Raw genomic sequence first — 19,721 nt, forward strand, 5'->3', positions numbered from 1 at the left:
AATCGGTTAATCGAATAGGTTTTCTTGATTGATTTGTAGACTTGTATCACTTAACCGCATATTTCCTTTGATGAAGTGTTAAGTCGCTGAAGATTATCCTCACCAATAAACAAAAATCATCGTCAGATCTCTCGCAAGGCTATAGAGACAGTAGCACGTAAATGATTTGAACAATAAAGTAAAACTTCAAAAAAAAAGCCTTCTCTACAGTGATTATGAACCACAAAACTACGTTTCATTTAAGGATTGTTACGGATCGTTACATCACAATAGAACAACAAGACTAATTTTTATTTAAGCATTGTTACGTCGCAAAGCTCAAACCACTGCAAAAACGTAGAATACCTGTACTGTACTGTAGCCTACGTATACGATATAAAATGCCAGGAAATAGTAAGCCAGCAAAGCGAAAAGATTTATGTCTGTCCGATAGAATCCTTGTTATTGAAAAATTTTTTGTGTCGAAATCGAAAAGAAGGAAGCTCACTTGTTACGTCATACTTGTTGTGCATTGAGTCATTCCAAAAATCGGCGGAGGAGCAAGAATGCGTGCGCCGGTGTTTAAAAGAGAATAACGGAGAAAATGTAGGTACACATACACCGATTAATCGCATAAAAAAGCTTGGAAAATTGACTACGCGATTAACTGATTTTGACTGAATACACAAAAATATAACAAAGCATGTAGAGTCCAAACAACACATATAAGCACATATCAGCACATTGAAATAAAAAACACACTTTGTTCTGTTGTTGACATTAACAGGAAAATTTGTGCCATTGTTGAAATTTTGTCTTAATTTAAGATTTCAAAATAAAATACCTGTGGTGCTTGTATGGTGACACCAGCTGTAGTAGACTTGAACACATGCTCATATTCCCCGTCGTATCAAGATGACAACATAAGGACATAACTTACGTAATCTTATTAATATTTACCTAGCTTGCGCATGCATGCAACATACATGCTCATACTGATACTGGATATCCTAGCGGCACCATACCTCCCATGTTGTACCCAATGCTGGGTTGGTCTTCAAATGATGTCATAGTGTACCCCACTACGCCACCTGCTGGGCCGGATAATATTGCTCTATTTCCATCGAACCTGAGCTTTGAGGAGTGTGAGATGTTGTATTTTATATCAGAAGACGTAAACATTTGATGAATCTTTTCCAACTCAAGGGCTGTTTGAGTGTTGAGTTTTTACAGGTTGGCAAGATCATAGACACAAACGATGTCATAATTAGTTGGAGCTGTTACTTGCTCCTATAACTACGTTCCTCAACCTACAACACAGTTTGCAATGATAGGTGTCACTTCGTTGGTAGCTTGCTTATCGCTGATTTAAATGAATATGACGATCTGTTGTTATACTTCATGTTAATATAATAATATAATCACAGCCTTACGAACAAACTTACTTATCAATAGGAGTGAGGCCACCATCAGACTGCATAAAGAGCGAGTTGATGTCTATGTTGCTGACGTCAGACTGAAAGCTTCTACATATTCTTTAACTCACAGTGTGAGGTAGGCATCTACGCATGCAGCGAAGTCGTGCGAGACAATCTTGACCATGGACTTGAGATGATAGTTAAGACTTGTTTAAATCTCATCTCCATGGCAATCTTTTTAACTGCTACTTCATACTCGGAAAAGCTGCATACATAGACATCTGATGTCACAGTTGAACGTTAAAAATATTAAATTAAACTTGATTATGCAATAGCATAATGACTAATCAATATATAAACACAATAGACCAGCATCACAAAGTGAACAATAACCATTAACCAAACAATCGATGATGCAAAGTTTTGCCACGACAACTTAAAGCAATCGAGCTTAAACAAGACTCAAACTCAGCATTCTTTTACTTTTGCTGCCAAACAAAGCAAAACAGTTGTAGGCACCAAAACATATGCATTGCCAAGCTGTATGTAATTTCATTGTAACAACAGCATAGACTCACATGTATGAATGCATGACAGCATCAAACAAATAAACTACTACAATTACGCAGAGAAGTGAGGCTTACTTGAGCTCTTGCCTGACACTAACATAAGCGTAGGTGCAGTTCTACAACCAACAGAAAACTAGGATATAATTAGGAATAGGAAAGCAGATCAAAAAGGTTAAGAACCGCTGATTTAAATCAAAGTAAAAAGTAATAATAAACTCATCTCTGACGAAATATTAAACACCATGAAAACTATAAAATAAGCAAAGACGAAAAATACAAAACCCACATTTAAAGTCACCAGTAGGTAGTAGCTGAATACAACTGCATTGTCAACTGGAAATATCAGAGTTAATAAACTTACGAGGTTCAACATTTTTGGTCTTGATTGGTTTCCAAGAGGATCTCTCCAACCCTCAGTGAGAGCAAGTGCCATTCTTTCACCTTTCCTCTCGAGGAGAAAATTTGTGGCAACGGTCGTTCCCATCCGGATGAAATCGATCTTAATCAAGTCGAGTGATTAACGCATTATAATTTTCAACTCTTCAAAACAAAAATAAACTATGTAGGCTATACATAATTAGGCGGTCTATAGATTTAAACAGCATTTCATAGCAGTGGTTTTAGCCAAGTTGACAAATGGTTAAACTTGTGGAGATGATGAGAAACTAACATTAATTACAGACAAAATTACAGGCATATTTGTAATTAAACACCAACAATAAAATCAAACTACATTTGATAATAATCTTTTTAGCCTTGTCAACAAAGCTACAAATTAAACTTGAAGCAACAATGAGAAATAAAATTATTCACAAAATTATGATAAACTTTTCCATATATATAGGCTTTATTTATGTTTATTTTTGTAACATACCTTTTCCATAATGCTTCGAATTCCTTCCCTGGGAGCATCACAGTAATTTTGTGGATCGACAGACAACAGCTTCATCACTTCGACGCATAGGTCAGTCAAATTGGCAGATCTGTGAACTACTTCTGCTGCATTTGCAATGAATGCTTTCAATATCGATAATGAAGTTAGGACTAGCATTTTTCATGTCTAGGCTATGTAGCATAGGCCTAGGCCTACTACACTGGAAAAAAAGTGACCGTCATCAGTCCAAAATTTTTATCATTGACTATTAAGACGTTGATTTCGTTGAAAAAACATTGCCCATACCTTATTGTGGTCCAAGTAATACCCATAAATCTGCCTGCATACAGTTTGCAACTCCTTTTTATGGCTGACTAGGGCTACGCACCACCGATGCACTGGAAACAATGATGGCTACAACTAAACCCAGTGTACGATGTGATTGGCATTTACTTCGTTATATGTGAAAGATTAGTGGCTTAATCTCATTCGTGCCATGTAATATACGAAGCCACTTGACACAGTCAGAGTTTCTTACCTAACAGTTGCTGTTATCGCGATAAATATCACATTAATATTGAGATGGTGGCATTTCGTCACTGTTTAAAAACTTTCTCATTCGTGCAATGCCGTAAGTTTATAAACGTTTCCACTAAATGCAAGGTTAAACAAGGACGAAACAACTTAAAAGTATACCTGTGTAAGTACAATAGGCAGACATTTAATACAAATTTCATTACCCTAATTACTTTCCTCGAAATATAAAGACCTTTTTTAACAATCAGGGAATGCTAACGTGCACAAGTGCTACGATTCTTTGATTTATTTTTCACATAAAAACACGGCATTTATGCTAACAATCACAACGAATATGTTCAAGATAACCTTAATTTAAGCTAAAATATGTGGTTCCTAACTATATAATAACAAATGTTATGCACTTTGTTAGAACAAATTCAAACAGAATTACAATCAAACAATCCCACTAATATCGATTATTTGAGGTATTAAAATTTTACTGTTCAACTTGTAAAATGGAAAATCCTGTATACTTACAACATGTAAATATTTAATTTCAAACAGTTCACGGCTCCCGGCCGGCAGGATTGGAATCCGATTGAAAAGATATTTTTTAACGCTTTTCCTTGGTTGGATTGTACCTTGGTCACCTTTGGCAGGTTTATGTTTTTTTGTTGACTCTACCTTGTGGAAAGGTGAGGGTTGGAGTACGCTTCCTTTGTTAATTGGCAAACAGACGTTCACATGTTTTTTGTAGCTACCTAGTGAAGTGTATATCGTCTTGGTTGGAAACCTTTAAGTGTGCCTACCAATGAAGACGATTACTTTTGATTTTTTTGCTTCTTGTCCTTTTTTGTTGGAGTAAAGGAGCATCTCCTGAGCAGTGAGCACAGCCCAGTTGTACCAGTCTTTGTCATCTAAGCCAATAGAATCAGGTTTATTTGTGTTAGCCTGGTAGCATTATCACGATATTGCTTGTCAAGCATTAAACTTTTCAACATCACTTACTTGAAAACAGAGGTAGTTATAAGGATGGTGTATTCTATATCTGACATCTGCTTAACGAAGATAGCTCGTGATAATAAATTCCTTTATAACGCGTTGTCTTCTCTCTTTATTGCATTTATATTGTTCGTGCGCTTTAAATTATAATTTGATTTTTATGTAGTCCACACAATTTTGTGAACTCATGTCATGCCATATAATCTGGTGACTCCGACGACAAGTTGTTGAAGATGTCCTATCTCCAAGATATGCAAAACAACTTTTCAACTTTACGTCATGGTCAAGGCCACGCCCAGGTTGCTCCTTCGCCGCCTGCTCCGGCCATAATCTTACCTGTGATTTGGCTTTTCGCGTGTCTGAGCCACCTCGGGCTGATAGATCTTGAAAACCTTTTGTTTGGTTTCTGCGGTGATTCCTTGCTTGATTTGCCGCAAATTTTAATTCACCGTCCTACACAGCGTCACTCTGTCCAGTTTTCAGCCACGAACCCATGCAGAATCTTCCCCTTCTAGAATCTTGACGTTTAGTTCACCGCACTCAGTCATTTTGCCGGTGGATTATATTTTTTATTTTGTTTACACTATGAAAATTTTTAGTTCGTTGTTGTATTACTTGTGTGAGGCATTAAACAACAAACATATTCGCCATAAAGACCGCATACACTGGCGGCTATTGTTACTATATGAGTGAGGACGATTGATGGTTGATAACTTGTTGACGTGAAACTCCCGTCGTTCTGGCCAATCCGCGCTAACCTATGATTTGAGTTGAGATAAACGTTTGAGTGCTCGTTTGGACAGCAAGACTTTTCAAGGCAAATAGCCGAGTGACAATTTAAAATACATGAAGTCACTCTTAGGCTCGTACAATTTTGACGACGAGATGGCGTATAATATATGGCGCAAATTGTTCTTGGACAGTTTCGATTTATCAAGCGCAATTAATATTAAAAATTGATCCAGAAAGAAATTTGGACAAGCTTTCGCTTAAGGGGGTCAAACAACAAAAAATGCCATAAAATCTTTTTTTGTTTTATTATACAGTAAATTTACTAAAAGACAGATTACTTGAAAAATCCTCCATGGGGCTCTCTGAAATTTTGCATGTCAATTTCAATCCAGCACTTACACGTGGTAGAATCTATCGGCTTTAGCCCCATATCACGTTATTGCGGAATTAAAAATACTGCCCGAAGTGAAAGCTGTAACTGTCTGCTTTCGTAGGCTTACCGTCTTTTGCAATGCATACACGGGAATAACTAGCAACAATGCGCATTATGACGTCGCGATCGTTACTGTAATTTGAATTACAGTGTGTGTCGTACTGTCGCGTCAAAACTATTCAGGTTATTTAATGGCGATGGATGATACAAATGCATGCAACTTTGACCAACTCTTCGAGACGAGCACAGCTAAAATTGAGGCTGAAATGAAGTCGATCGGTATGGGTAGCCTATAGCTGAATACTGAAGGGGAATGTACCCATCTACCGATCAAATGTAAAGACGATATCTTAATGCATAAAGAGGTTAGGAAACGCTAAAAATGCCGATTTTTCAAGGCTTTCGGCGAGTTCCGGTCAAATTAGTCACGCGATTCAGGTGGCTTCAAACACCAAAAAATGCTATAAAATCTTTGTTTGTTTTGTTATACAGTAAACTTATTAAAATACTGATTACTTGAAAAATACTCCATATGGAGCTCTCTGAAATTTTGCATGTCAATTTAGTATGCTTTGGATTACCGCCTCGCTCACTAAAGCCACTACAGACAGTACAGAGTATGACCAATACTTAATCATATTCTGGCAGTAATCGCAGATATATTTTCAGAGATCTTACTGAATTAGGCTTCGCTAGTTGAAACGGAGGATGCAAGTCATGCAATAAGTCGGACAGTTTTGTAAGCGTCACAAACTGGCTGGCTTGCGGATCGTATTTGCCCCATACCATGTAAAATGTTTCAAAATCTCCCTGTGATACGCCGCTTTCGTCCTGCTTCAATATTTCGTCAAAATTGTCCAAAATAATGGCGATGTACATATTAACAATAACTGCAAATAAGAAAAGATGGTGGATTGGTCAGAGAAAAACTGCAAATATCAAGTGAAAGGTTACTTACCTAAAAACACAATAAATATATAAAACACGAAATAAAGAACAGCAATAATTGGGTCGCCGCAGCCTTGGGGGTTGGTGCTCGGAAGCCCAGTGTCTGTGCAGTTGCGAGTATTCATCAAAGGGTCAAGCACATCATTCCACCCAACGTACATCATTACAAAACTACCATTCCATAAAATGTCATCAAAAAACCATGATTCAAACTTTTTTTACAGAGGCGCAAAATAAAAACACTAGAATGCTTGGTCTAAAAAACCCAATTTTAGCTACTTTCGTGCTAATTTTTAGCCTAATTCTGCACGCGACTTGGGACATTGAAGCACACCAACTGCTAGGGTAATTCCCAGGCTAGAAAACCACACCAACCATGCTGCCTTCTGATTGGTCTAAACATGTTTTTTAAAACCCTACGTAGGACGTCCAACAATACCATAGAGATCTAAGTTTTCGGTCTTTGACGCCCCCTCACGGAGGACAAGATCATGGCTGTCGCAAAACCAGTCTCTTCAAATTCATTTCCACGCCAAAGTGTCATTAATGAGTTGGTCAGATGCACTTTCCGAGAAATTAAAAAAACTGGAACAGCCAATGAGATCGAGAGCTTCAACCATGTCCCATTCAGCGCCACAAGCTGCGTCCGGGGAAAATCATCAACGTGACCGTTTTAATGGATTTCATGATTTTCGCAAATCTGGGCCAGTTAATTGTTTCGGTCACCAATTCAATAGGAAATACTCTGGTCACGAGTAGGACACTGGTTTTCCTGGGTTGTGTTTTCACCATTCCAAGTTTGTTCATCGAGCTTTTCACTGCAAGCCACCTTGCAACTGGAATAGTCGGCTAAATGCTGCAAAAAATGCTTAGGTCGGAATTTTTACGTGGTCACAATTCCGACAGACCTATCAGTGAGCAAAACTTAAACTCAACTCAACCATAATTTTTTTTATCATTGACAGGTTGTCAAGTTAGTTTGTTCCTTTTGTCTCGTACTTGTTACGATAATGCACAACTAACTGCATTTCTTTCCATCTTAAATAGTAGTCGCATGCAAACTTATGGTTACAAATCCATTGGGGTCTGTCTTCATGAGTTGACTTCAGAGTTCATGACTTCTTGCACGTTTCAATTTACTTTCGCCTTGGTGGACATCCTTTATCTGATTCTTGGTGCGGAATTCTTGAAGCGTTTTAATTTGTTGGTTGACCAATTTGTCGGTCGGTTGACGTCGGAAGCAAGCGCTAAACTTGTTGTTAAACTTGACGAGGCCAGGCTAAGTACATTCGACGCCAGATAAAATTCATCTTTTTCAGCAAAAGCGCTTAGCGCACCATCTGATAAGAGTTTGGCCGAATTTTGCGGCATTCACCCGGAAATATTTCATGCGTCTTTATGTTGGTGAGTAATTAAGGACAAGGATCAGCACAAAATCAAAACGACCGGACCGCCAGTTCATTTTCCCGCGAGGCGTTTATCTTTCGAGAAACTTCGTGCAGCTAAAGAAGAACTTGTTAAAATGATTAGTCAGGGCATTATTGAGCTCAACAAGTCCACATGGTCTAGTCCCATCTCCCATGCACTTGGAAAAATTCAAACGGTGGTGTGAAAATTGTAGGTGACTTCCGTAATTTCAAACTTGTCACCAAATCTGACCGTTACAAATTTCCGAACTTGTGAGATTTCACTAGTGAGTTACACGATGCAACGATCTTTTCCAAGTGTGACTTATTAAAAGCATTCTTTCAAATCCCCATTGCCTCCGAAGATAAAGCAAAGTCGGCTTTCAGCTTCTGTTCAAAGCTTTGAATGTTTTATGGATTCAATTACGAGAGATGTAAATTTTTGTTTCTTATACCTTAATGACGTCTTATTGTTATCTCGTCATCAAGAAGAACATTTACAACATTTACAACATTTACAAATATTATTTAAACGTTTATATGCTCATGGCGATGTTGCCCTGCGCTCGACATGGAAAAAATATGTCAATGGTTCAATGGCAGATTAATTATCTTTATGACACTGTAGTGGCCTGGGAGGCATTTTTAATACCATTATATCATTCGTGGGAACGTATTCGCCAGTTAATTATTGAAATATTGCAATTGTCGTCTAATATTTGGAAACTTGCTCTAAATAACTTTATGTGAAAACGCCGTTTAGTACGTTACCAAGTGATTTCATAACAACCCTAGTTTTAACTGAATTTAATTCCCATTGCCAACGCTTTGTGTTTATCGTTCGCACGTTTTGAAATGTTCGTGTATTTTGTGTCGAACATTTCCGTTCACACCGCTCCACGCTGTTATAAGCTCAAACGTCTGTGCGAGTAACCGCTCAGACAGAGATACAGAATCGTACGAACGTATTACGTTATTTGCGTTAATTGTAATTCGTTAGACTTGTTTTAAATCGTGAATGATAAGTTTGTGATTGTGTCATATTTGGAATCTGTACAGTTCCTACAATAAAGGATCGTTTATGATAAACTGTATCTGTAATAACGTAAGAGCTTTCGGCTAGTAAAAGGTTGGAGGATTCTAACCGCACGGAACCATGGAGTCAGATCATTAAATCGGCAGGTAAATTAAGTCCGAAATCACAAGTTAAGACTGACAAGCAGTGCAAGACCTCTGCATTTTGGTGACCCCGACGTTCACCCGACGTGTTTCAATCCTTACAGCCATACTTCACTGGTAAGTGGATTTTGCATGTTTTTTTACAACTAGCTGAAACCCTAGTTTGTAATGCACGCTCATCAGCTTGCAATGCATGCTCACCTAGCTTAGGCTATCATTTTCACATCGCGCTGTAGTATGAAATAAAAGTTTTTGTTGAAATATTTTTCTTCGGGTTCTCTTGGGACCGAAATGTTTTTCGTGGTGTCGTCGAAATTTTTATCGGTTTTGATAAATGTCAAAACCGTTGCAGATACAACGAAAAGTTACTTCAATACCAGGCAAAACTAAGTCAAAGTACCACGTTAGCACACGATTAACCCCGCGGCCCGACGAGTCAATTCAGGATACGACAATGTCGAGCGAAAACGGAGAACAGTCGTCAGATCCCCCCAGCAATGAGGCGGCTGGAACCTCTGGTCTGGGTGCTGACATTAAATTACTGACAAGTGTGCGGACACAGGACAATGCCTCGCGAAACGATTTGTTTTCATTTTGTCAAGCTTCCTACCTTTTTGGAAATTCAATCCCGAAGCATGGATCTCCCACCTGGAACACAAATTTTCTCTGTATCGCATCTCTTCCCAAACAAACCGTTACTTGTTAGCAGTAGAAACAATACCGGCTAAAGACGACGCGTTACTTCGTTTGCCTTCTGCGTCGGCTCATGACTGTTACGACTCCTTGATCAACGAAATTTCGAGGAACTTTGATAAACGTGAGGATCATTTGGATTTTTTGCTGGCTGACCTCACGCTGCATGATCAGTCGACCAAACATTTAATGCGGGAATTAATGAGTGCAGTAGGTCAAGAGAATGTTACTCCCCCCAGTGGTTAAACTAATTCGTGCAAAATTTCTCAAAGCGTTACCGCCAGACGTCGCAATTGCGCTAGCCAGCGTGGAACATGTCATTCTCCAAAGCCTTGCAAGCAAAGCACACGAAGTATTGTTGCTTAAACAACTTTAAGCTCCTCGGAACAACCTTTCGCTTGCTATCAATAATACGGATGGACAACAACATGCAACAAAGAGTTTCGGACAAAGAAATCCTTACTTCACCAATCAGAATCCAGCAACCCTACTTTCAAGCATTCAACCCTACTTGGCAACAACGGTAGGCCACACGAAAACAATGGACGGTTCCACGAATCAGTTAACAATAACGTCTTTTATCGAGATAATAAACGACCATTCGGTCCTTCCTTTCTTAACAAACGCAATGACAAGTTTTTAAATTCGTCTACCACCTTTCCGGAACGAGAATATCAACGCAACAATTACCATGGTGATTACCCTGGTGCTTCCCATGGTTCTAATGGCTTATGTTATTATCACGCACGCTTCGGAAGAGATGCGCGCCGCTGTCACCCGTCATGCTCCCTGTGGGAAAATAATTCGCAACCGACAAAAAACGTTTGGCGGTCGACGCAACATTTGAACGCTCAGCCCCGTCGATCGCAGCTATTGCCACAAGAGGCTGCCCTTTGTTGACTGTTTATGATCACTGCAATGATATTAATTTTATGTAGATAGCGCGGCCGCAACTTCTCTGTTATCGGCCAGTTCAGCTGACAAGTCAAGGTCTCACAATGTAGCACCTGACATTAATGCCATTTCCAATTTTCTGCCGCCTTTAGAGTATGAGAAAATAGCACAAGCTCAAACCACTGATCCTGTTATTCAAAAACTACGCACCGCAACAGCAGCACTCAAACTCCAACACTGCAAGCTGCCCAATAACGACGTAACCATTCTTTGTGACGTGTCCGCTGACGCAGAGCGTGTTCTGGTTCCTTCCTCCTTCCGGCGTCAAGTCTTTCTTCACTTACATAACTTATCGCATCCTGGAAAGAAAGCCACCATTAAGCTCATCAAGGAACGATTTATCTGGACAGGAATGTGTAAAAAAATCGCTACCTGGGTCCAACAATGCCCAAACTGCCAAGAAGGAAAAATTTTCCGCCACACCAAAACCGCACCCGTCACATTTAAAATTCCTGAAGGTCGATTTCCGATGTTTCAATTGACCTGATTGGACCACTTCCAACCTCACACGGTTATAAATACATCCTTACTTGTATTGACCGATATACTCGTTTCTTTCAAGCCATACCACTTCCTGATGCCACTACAGAAACCGTTGCCGCTTACTTTGTAAATCACTGGTGTTCCTTGGTCGGCGTTCCAATCATCCTCACAAGCGATCGTGGACCGTGTTTCACAAGTTCTGCCTGGGCGGAAATTATGCGCTCTCTTGGTGTTCAACATAATCTGACTACAGCTTATCACCCCATTTCCAATGGAATTACAGAACGTGCAAATGCAGAAATCAAGCGCGCCATCAAGTGTTCCGATGAACCTGAGCGTTGGTTTCACAAATTGGGTTTTATTGTCCTTGCTCTGCGCAATCGCTATCTTCAGGACCTGAAATGTACACCTGCTGAGTTAGCTTTTGAACACACCTTACGTCTCCCAGGTGATTTCTTTTCTGACTCCAAGCTTGCCTCTGCAGTTCCTACATCCAGCTACCTCGGTGCCTACCGAGACTTCATCAACGACCTTCAGTTTAGTCCAACGACCGCTCATACAAAATTCATACAGTCCTACGTTCATCCGGATTTGTAACGTTGTGACCGCGTCTATGTTCGCTGTGACCATGTCAAACGAGCGTTGGAACGTCCTTATGTTGGTCCATTTCCAGAATTGGAAAGATCCGAAAAGTATTATGTTATTTCCCGTCAGGGCAAACCGGACCGCGTCTCCCTCGACCGTCTTAAGTCTAGCTATACTATCGATATTGATGTCCCTTTACCATAACCACCTTCGCATCAACAACAAAATTTTTCTTTGCAGATCCAAGATCCTGCTCCGCCGTCATTGCCTTCCACCTCAGCGAGACAACAAACAGTACCAACTACTGTCATTGCTTCTGAATCAACAAAACTTCCGGCGGCTATAAAGACGTCTCGAACTGGTCGCAAAATCATTCCACCGAAACGTTTAACGAATTATAAAAAACAACATGTTCGTTTGCTTGTTGCTTACATGCTTTTTCTTGTTCTCATCAGCCGATCAGGTGAACCTTTATCAGGGCAACCAACAATTTCTATTATATCAACGTTCGCATTCACTCGGGTTTTACACCTTTGATGACGACATGCATTGCCAAAAGCAGACACCTTTCACAATACACAACTGCTCTGCTAACGTGTTTGCTCCAGATCTGCATCTCCAGAAGATTCCTGCAACCGTTTGCACTTCACAAATTACGTCCTGGAGCACCATTTACTTCTTTTTTGGGAGTTATTAAAAATCGGCCAATACCATTGACGCACACCCACCTTACAATCAAAAATGTACGTCTTGAAATGAAACCAAAGTTTCATCAAATGTTCCACTCATTCGATCTAACCCTGCTGCGTACTCCACACGGAATGCCGTCCATTACAAGTTTGTCTGGCCGACTTCAGCCTCAGGGACTGTAACCAACGACTTCTTGTTTCACACTACAATTTACTACGATTACGTCACCGACACAATGACATCGTCGCTTGGATCGCTTGCATCGTGCTCAATGGAGCGTGGATATTGCTTAACGGGCAATCGTATGTTTATATGGCGAGAACCTTTGCATATCAACTGCCCCCCAACGAAGCCTCTGGTATCGCATAAGATGCTACTCCATTACAACTCTACATCTTTATATAGAATTTCCTTACCTGACCTCAGGATCTCCGTACATCACTGGAGAAAGTGTTCCACACGTGCAAAAAGCTGCTATGGCGAGCACATTCACTGCGACAACAACAACTTTATCTATCGCTACCAGCAATGTACAGAGCTCGACAGACTCGCTCTTTTTCGTCCTAACCTACCAAGGCGTGTATCTGATCAAACGCCACACTCTCAATTCTCGCAACTTCTTGCAACCTTTGACGGACAACAGGACGATCTCATTTCCGAAGTTCTCACTACGTTCAACGAAGAGAACAAGTTCCTACATTGTCAACTCACGAAGCTGATTGGCACACTCTACAAAGCAGTTAGGAAGATCTACCCTACTGAGATACTGTCTTCCACTCTTGGACATCAAACCATGGGTTCCAGCCTTGGAGATTTTATGTCCAGAGCAACATGTCACTCTATCAACGGTACCGTCTTACCGTCACTTGCGTACCGCAACGCGTTTAGCCAACGTCCTCTCATCCAGTATCGCGATCAAAACGGCCACAGTCAATACGGCCAACTCATTTCCGACAACATTGTCCTACCGGGAGTACATCTGCTGGAATCGTATCGTCCATATCTGTCAGACTTTGTGAATGATTTTATCAAGACGTGATATCATAAAATATGGTGCAGGTATGTTTGGTAATTATACACACGATATGTATGACACATAGTATGTATATGATGTCACTAAACTGTCGTATTGAAATACAACTTTACATATGTCATCTTTAAAACAGTTTTCCGTGCAACGAACAACCAATTGCGCTGATAACAAGCAAAAAAGGTTTCTTAACTTTCAAAAAATTTCACAAAGAAGATGCCACGAAAAAAAATGTTTATATTTATTTTTTATATTTAATTGCTAATATTTTTTTGTCACTTTATTTAATCGTCTTTTTGCACGTTCCATAACAATTCAGTTTCTATACGGTCTTGTTTAAAACACTGAAAATTAGTTACAGTGGTCGTTTCAAAGGCTGTGGCACCTGAATAGTGCATAATGCATTGATAATTGTCAAACTTGCTTAACGATATGTCATTATCACAGTGTTGGTCATTGTTGGATATCTGTGCCATTCATAAATATTTACCGACGTGCATAGGTCAAAGTTGGACCAGCTCTAAAGGCTTGGTACAAGACAAGATTTGCGCAATCTTCCGGCTCCTACTCTGCGGAGGGCTCCAATATTTGCATCACAAACTTTCGCCAACGCTTCAATGAGTGTTACAACCCCCTCGTGTGGATAGGATGCTGTCCGTGTATGCTGCTGTGCGGACCGCCTTACTGTGTAAGTCTGATATTTCTTCCAACATTAGATTTTAATGGAGTTATGAAAATCAAAATTCGTTTAAACGTAACTAAGCACTCCGTATTTTAATCTTTACAATGCGGTTTGAAATAATTAAGATCATTTTAGTGTTTGTCCTTTATTAAAACCACAGTTCCTCGGACAAAATTCACTTGTAAAAATGATGCTGGTTTTGGAAATATTTCTTTTACTTTTCAAAGTTACTGGTAAGTTTGCTTTGTGTGGCCGCCACATGCCGGATGTTTAATGTGGAAAGCAACCAACCATATATTTCTGCTAAAGCAGGATTTGAAATTAAAATATGCGGACAACAAACTAAAGCAAGATTTTTTGATTTCTTTGTTATTTCTGCTTTTTATTTTGCTTTTGACTTCTTGACTCTTGTCTTTATTGAGACATAATTGAAAGCGGAAGTGATAATGTGTGAGATACAGTTATGATTATATTTGGTGCGTGTCAAGTCAACTCTGAGCATTTGTTTCAACTTCTCAGTTTCGACGATTGGAGTTCACTATTTTTCATGGAATTCTGCTTTGCTTTAATTTGCACATTTATTCCATCACAGATTTATAGAGCGATGAACTCAAATGACTTTGACTGCCCAATTCGAGCGATGGTCACTTATATTGAAGGTGTCAATCAAGCGGAACGACAACAATTGGCGCAGATGCTGGTACGAGCATACGTGGACGGCATGAATGCAGTCTCCAATGTCCAACCACCAGGTAATATTTTGGGTTCAATCCCATGAAAATGAACTCTGGATTGTGATATTCCTTCTGTCAAAAGTCAAGGCTTAACATGATACTTTAAGTTGAATTTACAAGTTTTCACTGGAGTTCTAAAGTTCATGATTCTTATTTAATTGTATGACAAATATGGTACATTTTGAGTATGATTTACTTTCCAATTATCTTAAGCTGTTCTCTGCGGTTGGGCAAGAGAGTTAACACAGTGTTTCTGTGATTCAATTTGATTTGTATATTTCAGTCCCACCGCCGTACACAGAACAACCCGCCCCTCCACCATATTCTCCCAGCGTTTGATTTCTATGGAAGGATCATGGCATCATCGCAATATGATTCTTAGATTTTTAACTTTTTACTCTGAATGTTGAAATCAAATTGTCACAACTTGTCCAACTAATATCTGGTCAAACGTGACAATACTTTATGTGTTTTGCTCATTTGGTGGAGCAACAAAGTCAAAGATTGCATCATTTTTGAGGCAATGAATCTTGTTTTTCAGACTTTGGGAGTTAAGTTGATTTATTTTGTTTATAGATTGTGACTTGTATTTATTTCTAGAGTTTGTCTTTCCTCATTCTCTTCCTAGCATTGCCTTCTTACCTTGTATATTTGCATATTTTTTATTGGATTTTCCAAGTAAAATTTTTTTTCCTTTGTCATTGCCAATTTGATAATCACCAACCAACCAACAGCTAAATTCTTAACCAAATCATTGGCTTTGTCGGTTATGTTCAAACTATTGATGATTGGTAACATGATGTTATGGTTGTTAATAATGTTTCTATGTGTATATGACCGCTAATATAGTATCATTGAATCTAATCCAATACCACACTGCATTGTTATTTTAGCATTTTCTACTTTGCTTTTTCGCCTTGTAATTACTTGCCTGTGACGTGTAACAGCGTTTGCTATGTTGGCAAGGTGTGACGTCATCGAAGCTTTTAATTCGTGGTTTTGTAATACAGTGACGTAACAACTTACATGAAAGGCATTTAGTTAGTACATGGTATTAAGCAGGGATGATGCCACAAAGTAATACACTGTGCTCCTACAAATCGTTTTCCGCTGGATGGAGCGTCGGAGCACTCGTTTCATGCAAAATGACCGAGCGCAATTGGTGGGAAGAAAATGGTTCTGGTCTTTCAGTTCCGGATTCGTCACAATGCCTGTCTAGCTTGACGGTTACGTGGAAATGAGTGGTCGGTGATGTGGATTGAGTCGAGTGACGTCTCACTAAATATAGTCATAATCATGCCTTAACTGTGATTGTTACGTCATAAGCCAAACAGACCGATCATATCAAGTAATGACATGACATCTTCGATCTATGGCTGGGTGGGGGGCAAACTTCATTTGTTAAAAAATATTTAATAAATTGCAGATCAAACATCAGCCAATACCACGGAGGTCTTTCTCGAAGCAGGGTACTCTTGTATTGTGACGCCATTGCCGCCAATTCCTTCCAATCGCGTTCAGAATTTCCGAGTTGCTCAAGCAATAAATCAAACAGACCAAGAAACCCTGCCGTGTCATAGAAAACAATAAGTTCTCTGAAATTCGTCCGAAATGTATCAATCAAAACATTTATGGCTCCGTCAGTGAAACGCCAGAGTGCTATGACGTCAATACACAAATGGTAAGTTAGAGAAGCGCAATTATGTGCAGATCGCGATTGTAAGACATGTAGTTAAAGTTGCCAGTTGCATTTCGGAGATGAAAGACAATTCTGACCGCACAATCGAAGGAATCAACAAATTTACCTGAAATGACTGAAAGATGGCGTTGACGTAGAAGAAAGCGATTTCACCAGCGCCATCTCCCGGACTGAGAAAAAACAAGATGTAAGTAATTCCAAGAAGGTTGAAAAGAAAGAAAGCCGCCTTCACTGCTTTTGAATAGGTTACTGCACTTTCCAGCGAGTTCTGCTTGATGAGTTTAGTGACCAAAATACGGACGACATTCACCATTATCAACGCGTTGATCTGTTTAGAAGGAAATAAATGTTTTAATTCCAAAGCGTCATAAATTACTTGGTTGATGGTGGATGAACCGTGTTGACCCAGTAGATAGTAAAATAAAAACAAGATATAAGTTGGTCGCACTCTGAAAGTTAACTTTATTTTTGATTCTTCTACACGAGCTTTCGCAAGCATAAGTTTCTTCTTCAGGTTTACTGAGAGATGGCAAAAAGTATTTCAAATAAGTTACTCCGAACGACTGGTAGTTCTGATCCTGACTGCTATAGCCAATACCTTATTCTGATCATTGTTATAATGTGACGTCATAAAAAACTTACCGCGAACAAGACAAAGATGGGAATCTGGTAGAAATATTCGACCCAGGTATCCGTCGGGTTCTGCATCCAGCATTCTTTGTCCTCATAAACCGCTTTGAGCGCTCCCCATATAACTGTGATTGGGATCGGTGTGCCTGCGTCATAAACATCTTGTGTTATTAGTAATTAATTAACATGTTTTCGGTGAAAATTTGTGCTGAACATATCTGATACAAACAGCTTAATGAAACAGGTATAAGCTTTGGTTTATGCAACATCTCAGAAACACGTATAAAAACACAAAAGACTCCTTTATACTCATACAGCGCCATTAACAAAACGTTCCTAGCGCAATCTAAAAGAGTTAGGACAAGTTAGAATGTTAATATTCGGACCAATTTTAAGTTGCATGACATATATGACATTAAATAACCTGACTAAGTCAATGGTTGAACAGGATTTTGTAGAAGTCAAAGACAATGGCGGTAACAATGGACTTATCTGACATCACAATAGTCAGTATGTGTGTAGGTAGCTTTGAGACTACCACGTGACCATGATACCCTGTCACCAAATTTGGCAAAAATAAATAAATGTATGATGAAGAATAATTGTTTCTTCAGGGCCGACTGCAGGTCGAAACCCACTGACTCGTAAAATGGGAATCGAAATATTGGTCAAAGCAACTGTAATGAATCCTGACTTACCCCAACCTAGCACCATGTATAGCTTTATGCTGAACCTGTCGTACGTGTAAGCCATGACCACCATCATGTGAAGGTAGACGCCCTCCACGAACATCCAGCAGTAGGTGGCCACTTGAGAGTAGATGGAGATGGCGGCCAGGACTCGACATAGAACCTGGAACCAAACCTGGGTGATTGTGTGAAGAAGAAGTGGCGTAAACAATTGTGCAGACTTGCACATATTATATAAAGATATTTTGTTTACCAAAAAATGTCGATACAATAAACCGTAAATTTGTAATTAAACTTAAACTTAAACATTAATGGTAAGCATAAGATATCATTTACCTTATACTAATTACGTCAAAATACCTCATTGTTTTTTCTTGTTTGGGAGCTGGTGGAGAAACTATGAATTAACCAAATGACGTTTTGTAGAATGAGTGACGTAGCAAGATTCCAATGAATGATATTTCTCCAACACCGGATGCTTCTACAACGTGATGACGTAAACAAAATGACGTATGCATGCCGTAACAAAGTCGAAATAATCTTTTTTTGCCAAGAGAACAACAGAATTGGAAATCACTTCATGCTTTGTATAACGTTTTAGCATAGAGTTTATGCCATAGAGTCCTCCCTATGCAAGAGATATTTTTCTCACCTTAGTCTTTTAACTTTCAACATACAAACCATACACTTTCTTATAACCAGTTTATTATAATTGAATCGTTGCAGAACTTCCATCGCGTAAAGCCGCGAATTTTCGTCATCACCTCTCTGTGAATTTTCCCAAACTACGTTTAGGTCATAATTGAATTTACTTTGAAGACACAGTATGATTATGACTCAAGGTCTTAAATGGCTAAGACTGAGGTCAAAGAATACGGGGTCAATGACCTCTAAATCGAGTTATCGCGATGTTTTAAAATCGATGTCATCCGCCATAGATGGCATCCAGGCCGGATAGCGACTGTCAAAACAGCAACTGTCATAATGGCGACTTCATAATAGCGACGTAATCAAGTGAGCGACATTCCAAACAGCGATTGTATAAATGCCGACCGCATTAAAACAGCGACTGTTATGATAGCGACTTAACTAGGCTTACCATATTTTTTTGATTGAAAAGCGGGACGCTTCAGAACAACAAGCCCTATCAGATAAATGTGGTTTACATTTTACTAGAAGTATGAGACTATTTTGGATTCCTATCGTCAGGGACAACTGAAGTAGTAAGACAACAAGAAAAACTAAAATAATGCATTTTACTAGGAAACAAAACAATGTTCAAGCATTTGTAAATTTACATAATCGTCCAATCATACTTTTCTGTAGACAATACTTTCTTCCAGAAGTCTATATTCAACTTTATTTTCTCATAAAAACCACAGCAGGAAAAGTCAGTTTTAATTTTGCAGGTGATAAGGGCTTTCACATTCAAATGGTTTTTGCAGAAGAAAATGCAAACAAGTACCGGAACCGTACGAAATAAGTTCTTTCAATAACCTAACTGCAAAAAGATCATCTCCTCCTCCTAGCCTACTATTACTGAACAGTGAACAAGCGAATGCGCTAACAATCAACTCACCACTGGACCAATTACCCGCTACATTGATGTAACAATTACTTTCACATTTAACACAACGAAACAAGAACACGCATCGGGTATTGCTTTTCAGCAAATTGGCTAAACAAACCAATCACATCATGCTAATATTCGTGTAGTGTGGGGCAATGCTGGCTCAGTAAATGCCAAAGCGGGACTTTTAGTTGACTGATCGGGACGCCGGGACAAAGCCTTT

At 39.3% G+C, this 19,721-nt stretch overlaps 3 protein-coding genes across 3 annotated transcripts in view; all 3 read right to left on the minus strand.

The window, feature by feature from the left end:
- Window positions 1-19,721, minus strand: part of LOC143452376 (5-oxoprolinase-like) — a 109,816-nt gene that overhangs the window by 46,636 nt on the left and 43,459 nt on the right. The window lies entirely within an intron of this gene.
- Window positions 321-3,430, minus strand: LOC143453404 (uncharacterized). Its single transcript, XM_076954744.1, has 5 exons — window positions 3,147-3,430; window positions 2,841-3,060; window positions 2,328-2,465; window positions 1,425-1,662; window positions 321-1,289 (listed from the first exon to the last, which is right to left on the minus strand). Exons 2-4 carry the CDS (start codon window positions 3,015-3,017, stop codon window positions 1,648-1,650), a joined length of 330 nt encoding a protein of 109 aa, XP_076810859.1. The 5' UTR covers window positions 3,018-3,060; window positions 3,147-3,430; the 3' UTR covers window positions 321-1,289; window positions 1,425-1,647.
- On the minus strand, window positions 16,345-18,157 carry LOC143451780 (corticotropin-releasing factor receptor 2-like). The gene is made up of 4 exons (XM_076952505.1): window positions 17,938-18,157; window positions 17,252-17,385; window positions 16,716-16,937; window positions 16,345-16,476 (listed from the first exon to the last, which is right to left on the minus strand). The coding sequence occupies exons 1-4, from the start codon at window positions 18,155-18,157 to the stop codon at window positions 16,345-16,347; spliced, it is 708 nt and encodes a 235-aa protein (XP_076808620.1).

This window comes from Clavelina lepadiformis, chromosome 4, assembly GCF_947623445.1.
Source record: "Clavelina lepadiformis chromosome 4, kaClaLepa1.1, whole genome shotgun sequence".
In the NCBI taxonomy this organism is placed as follows: Eukaryota; Metazoa; Chordata; class Ascidiacea; order Aplousobranchia; family Clavelinidae; genus Clavelina; species Clavelina lepadiformis.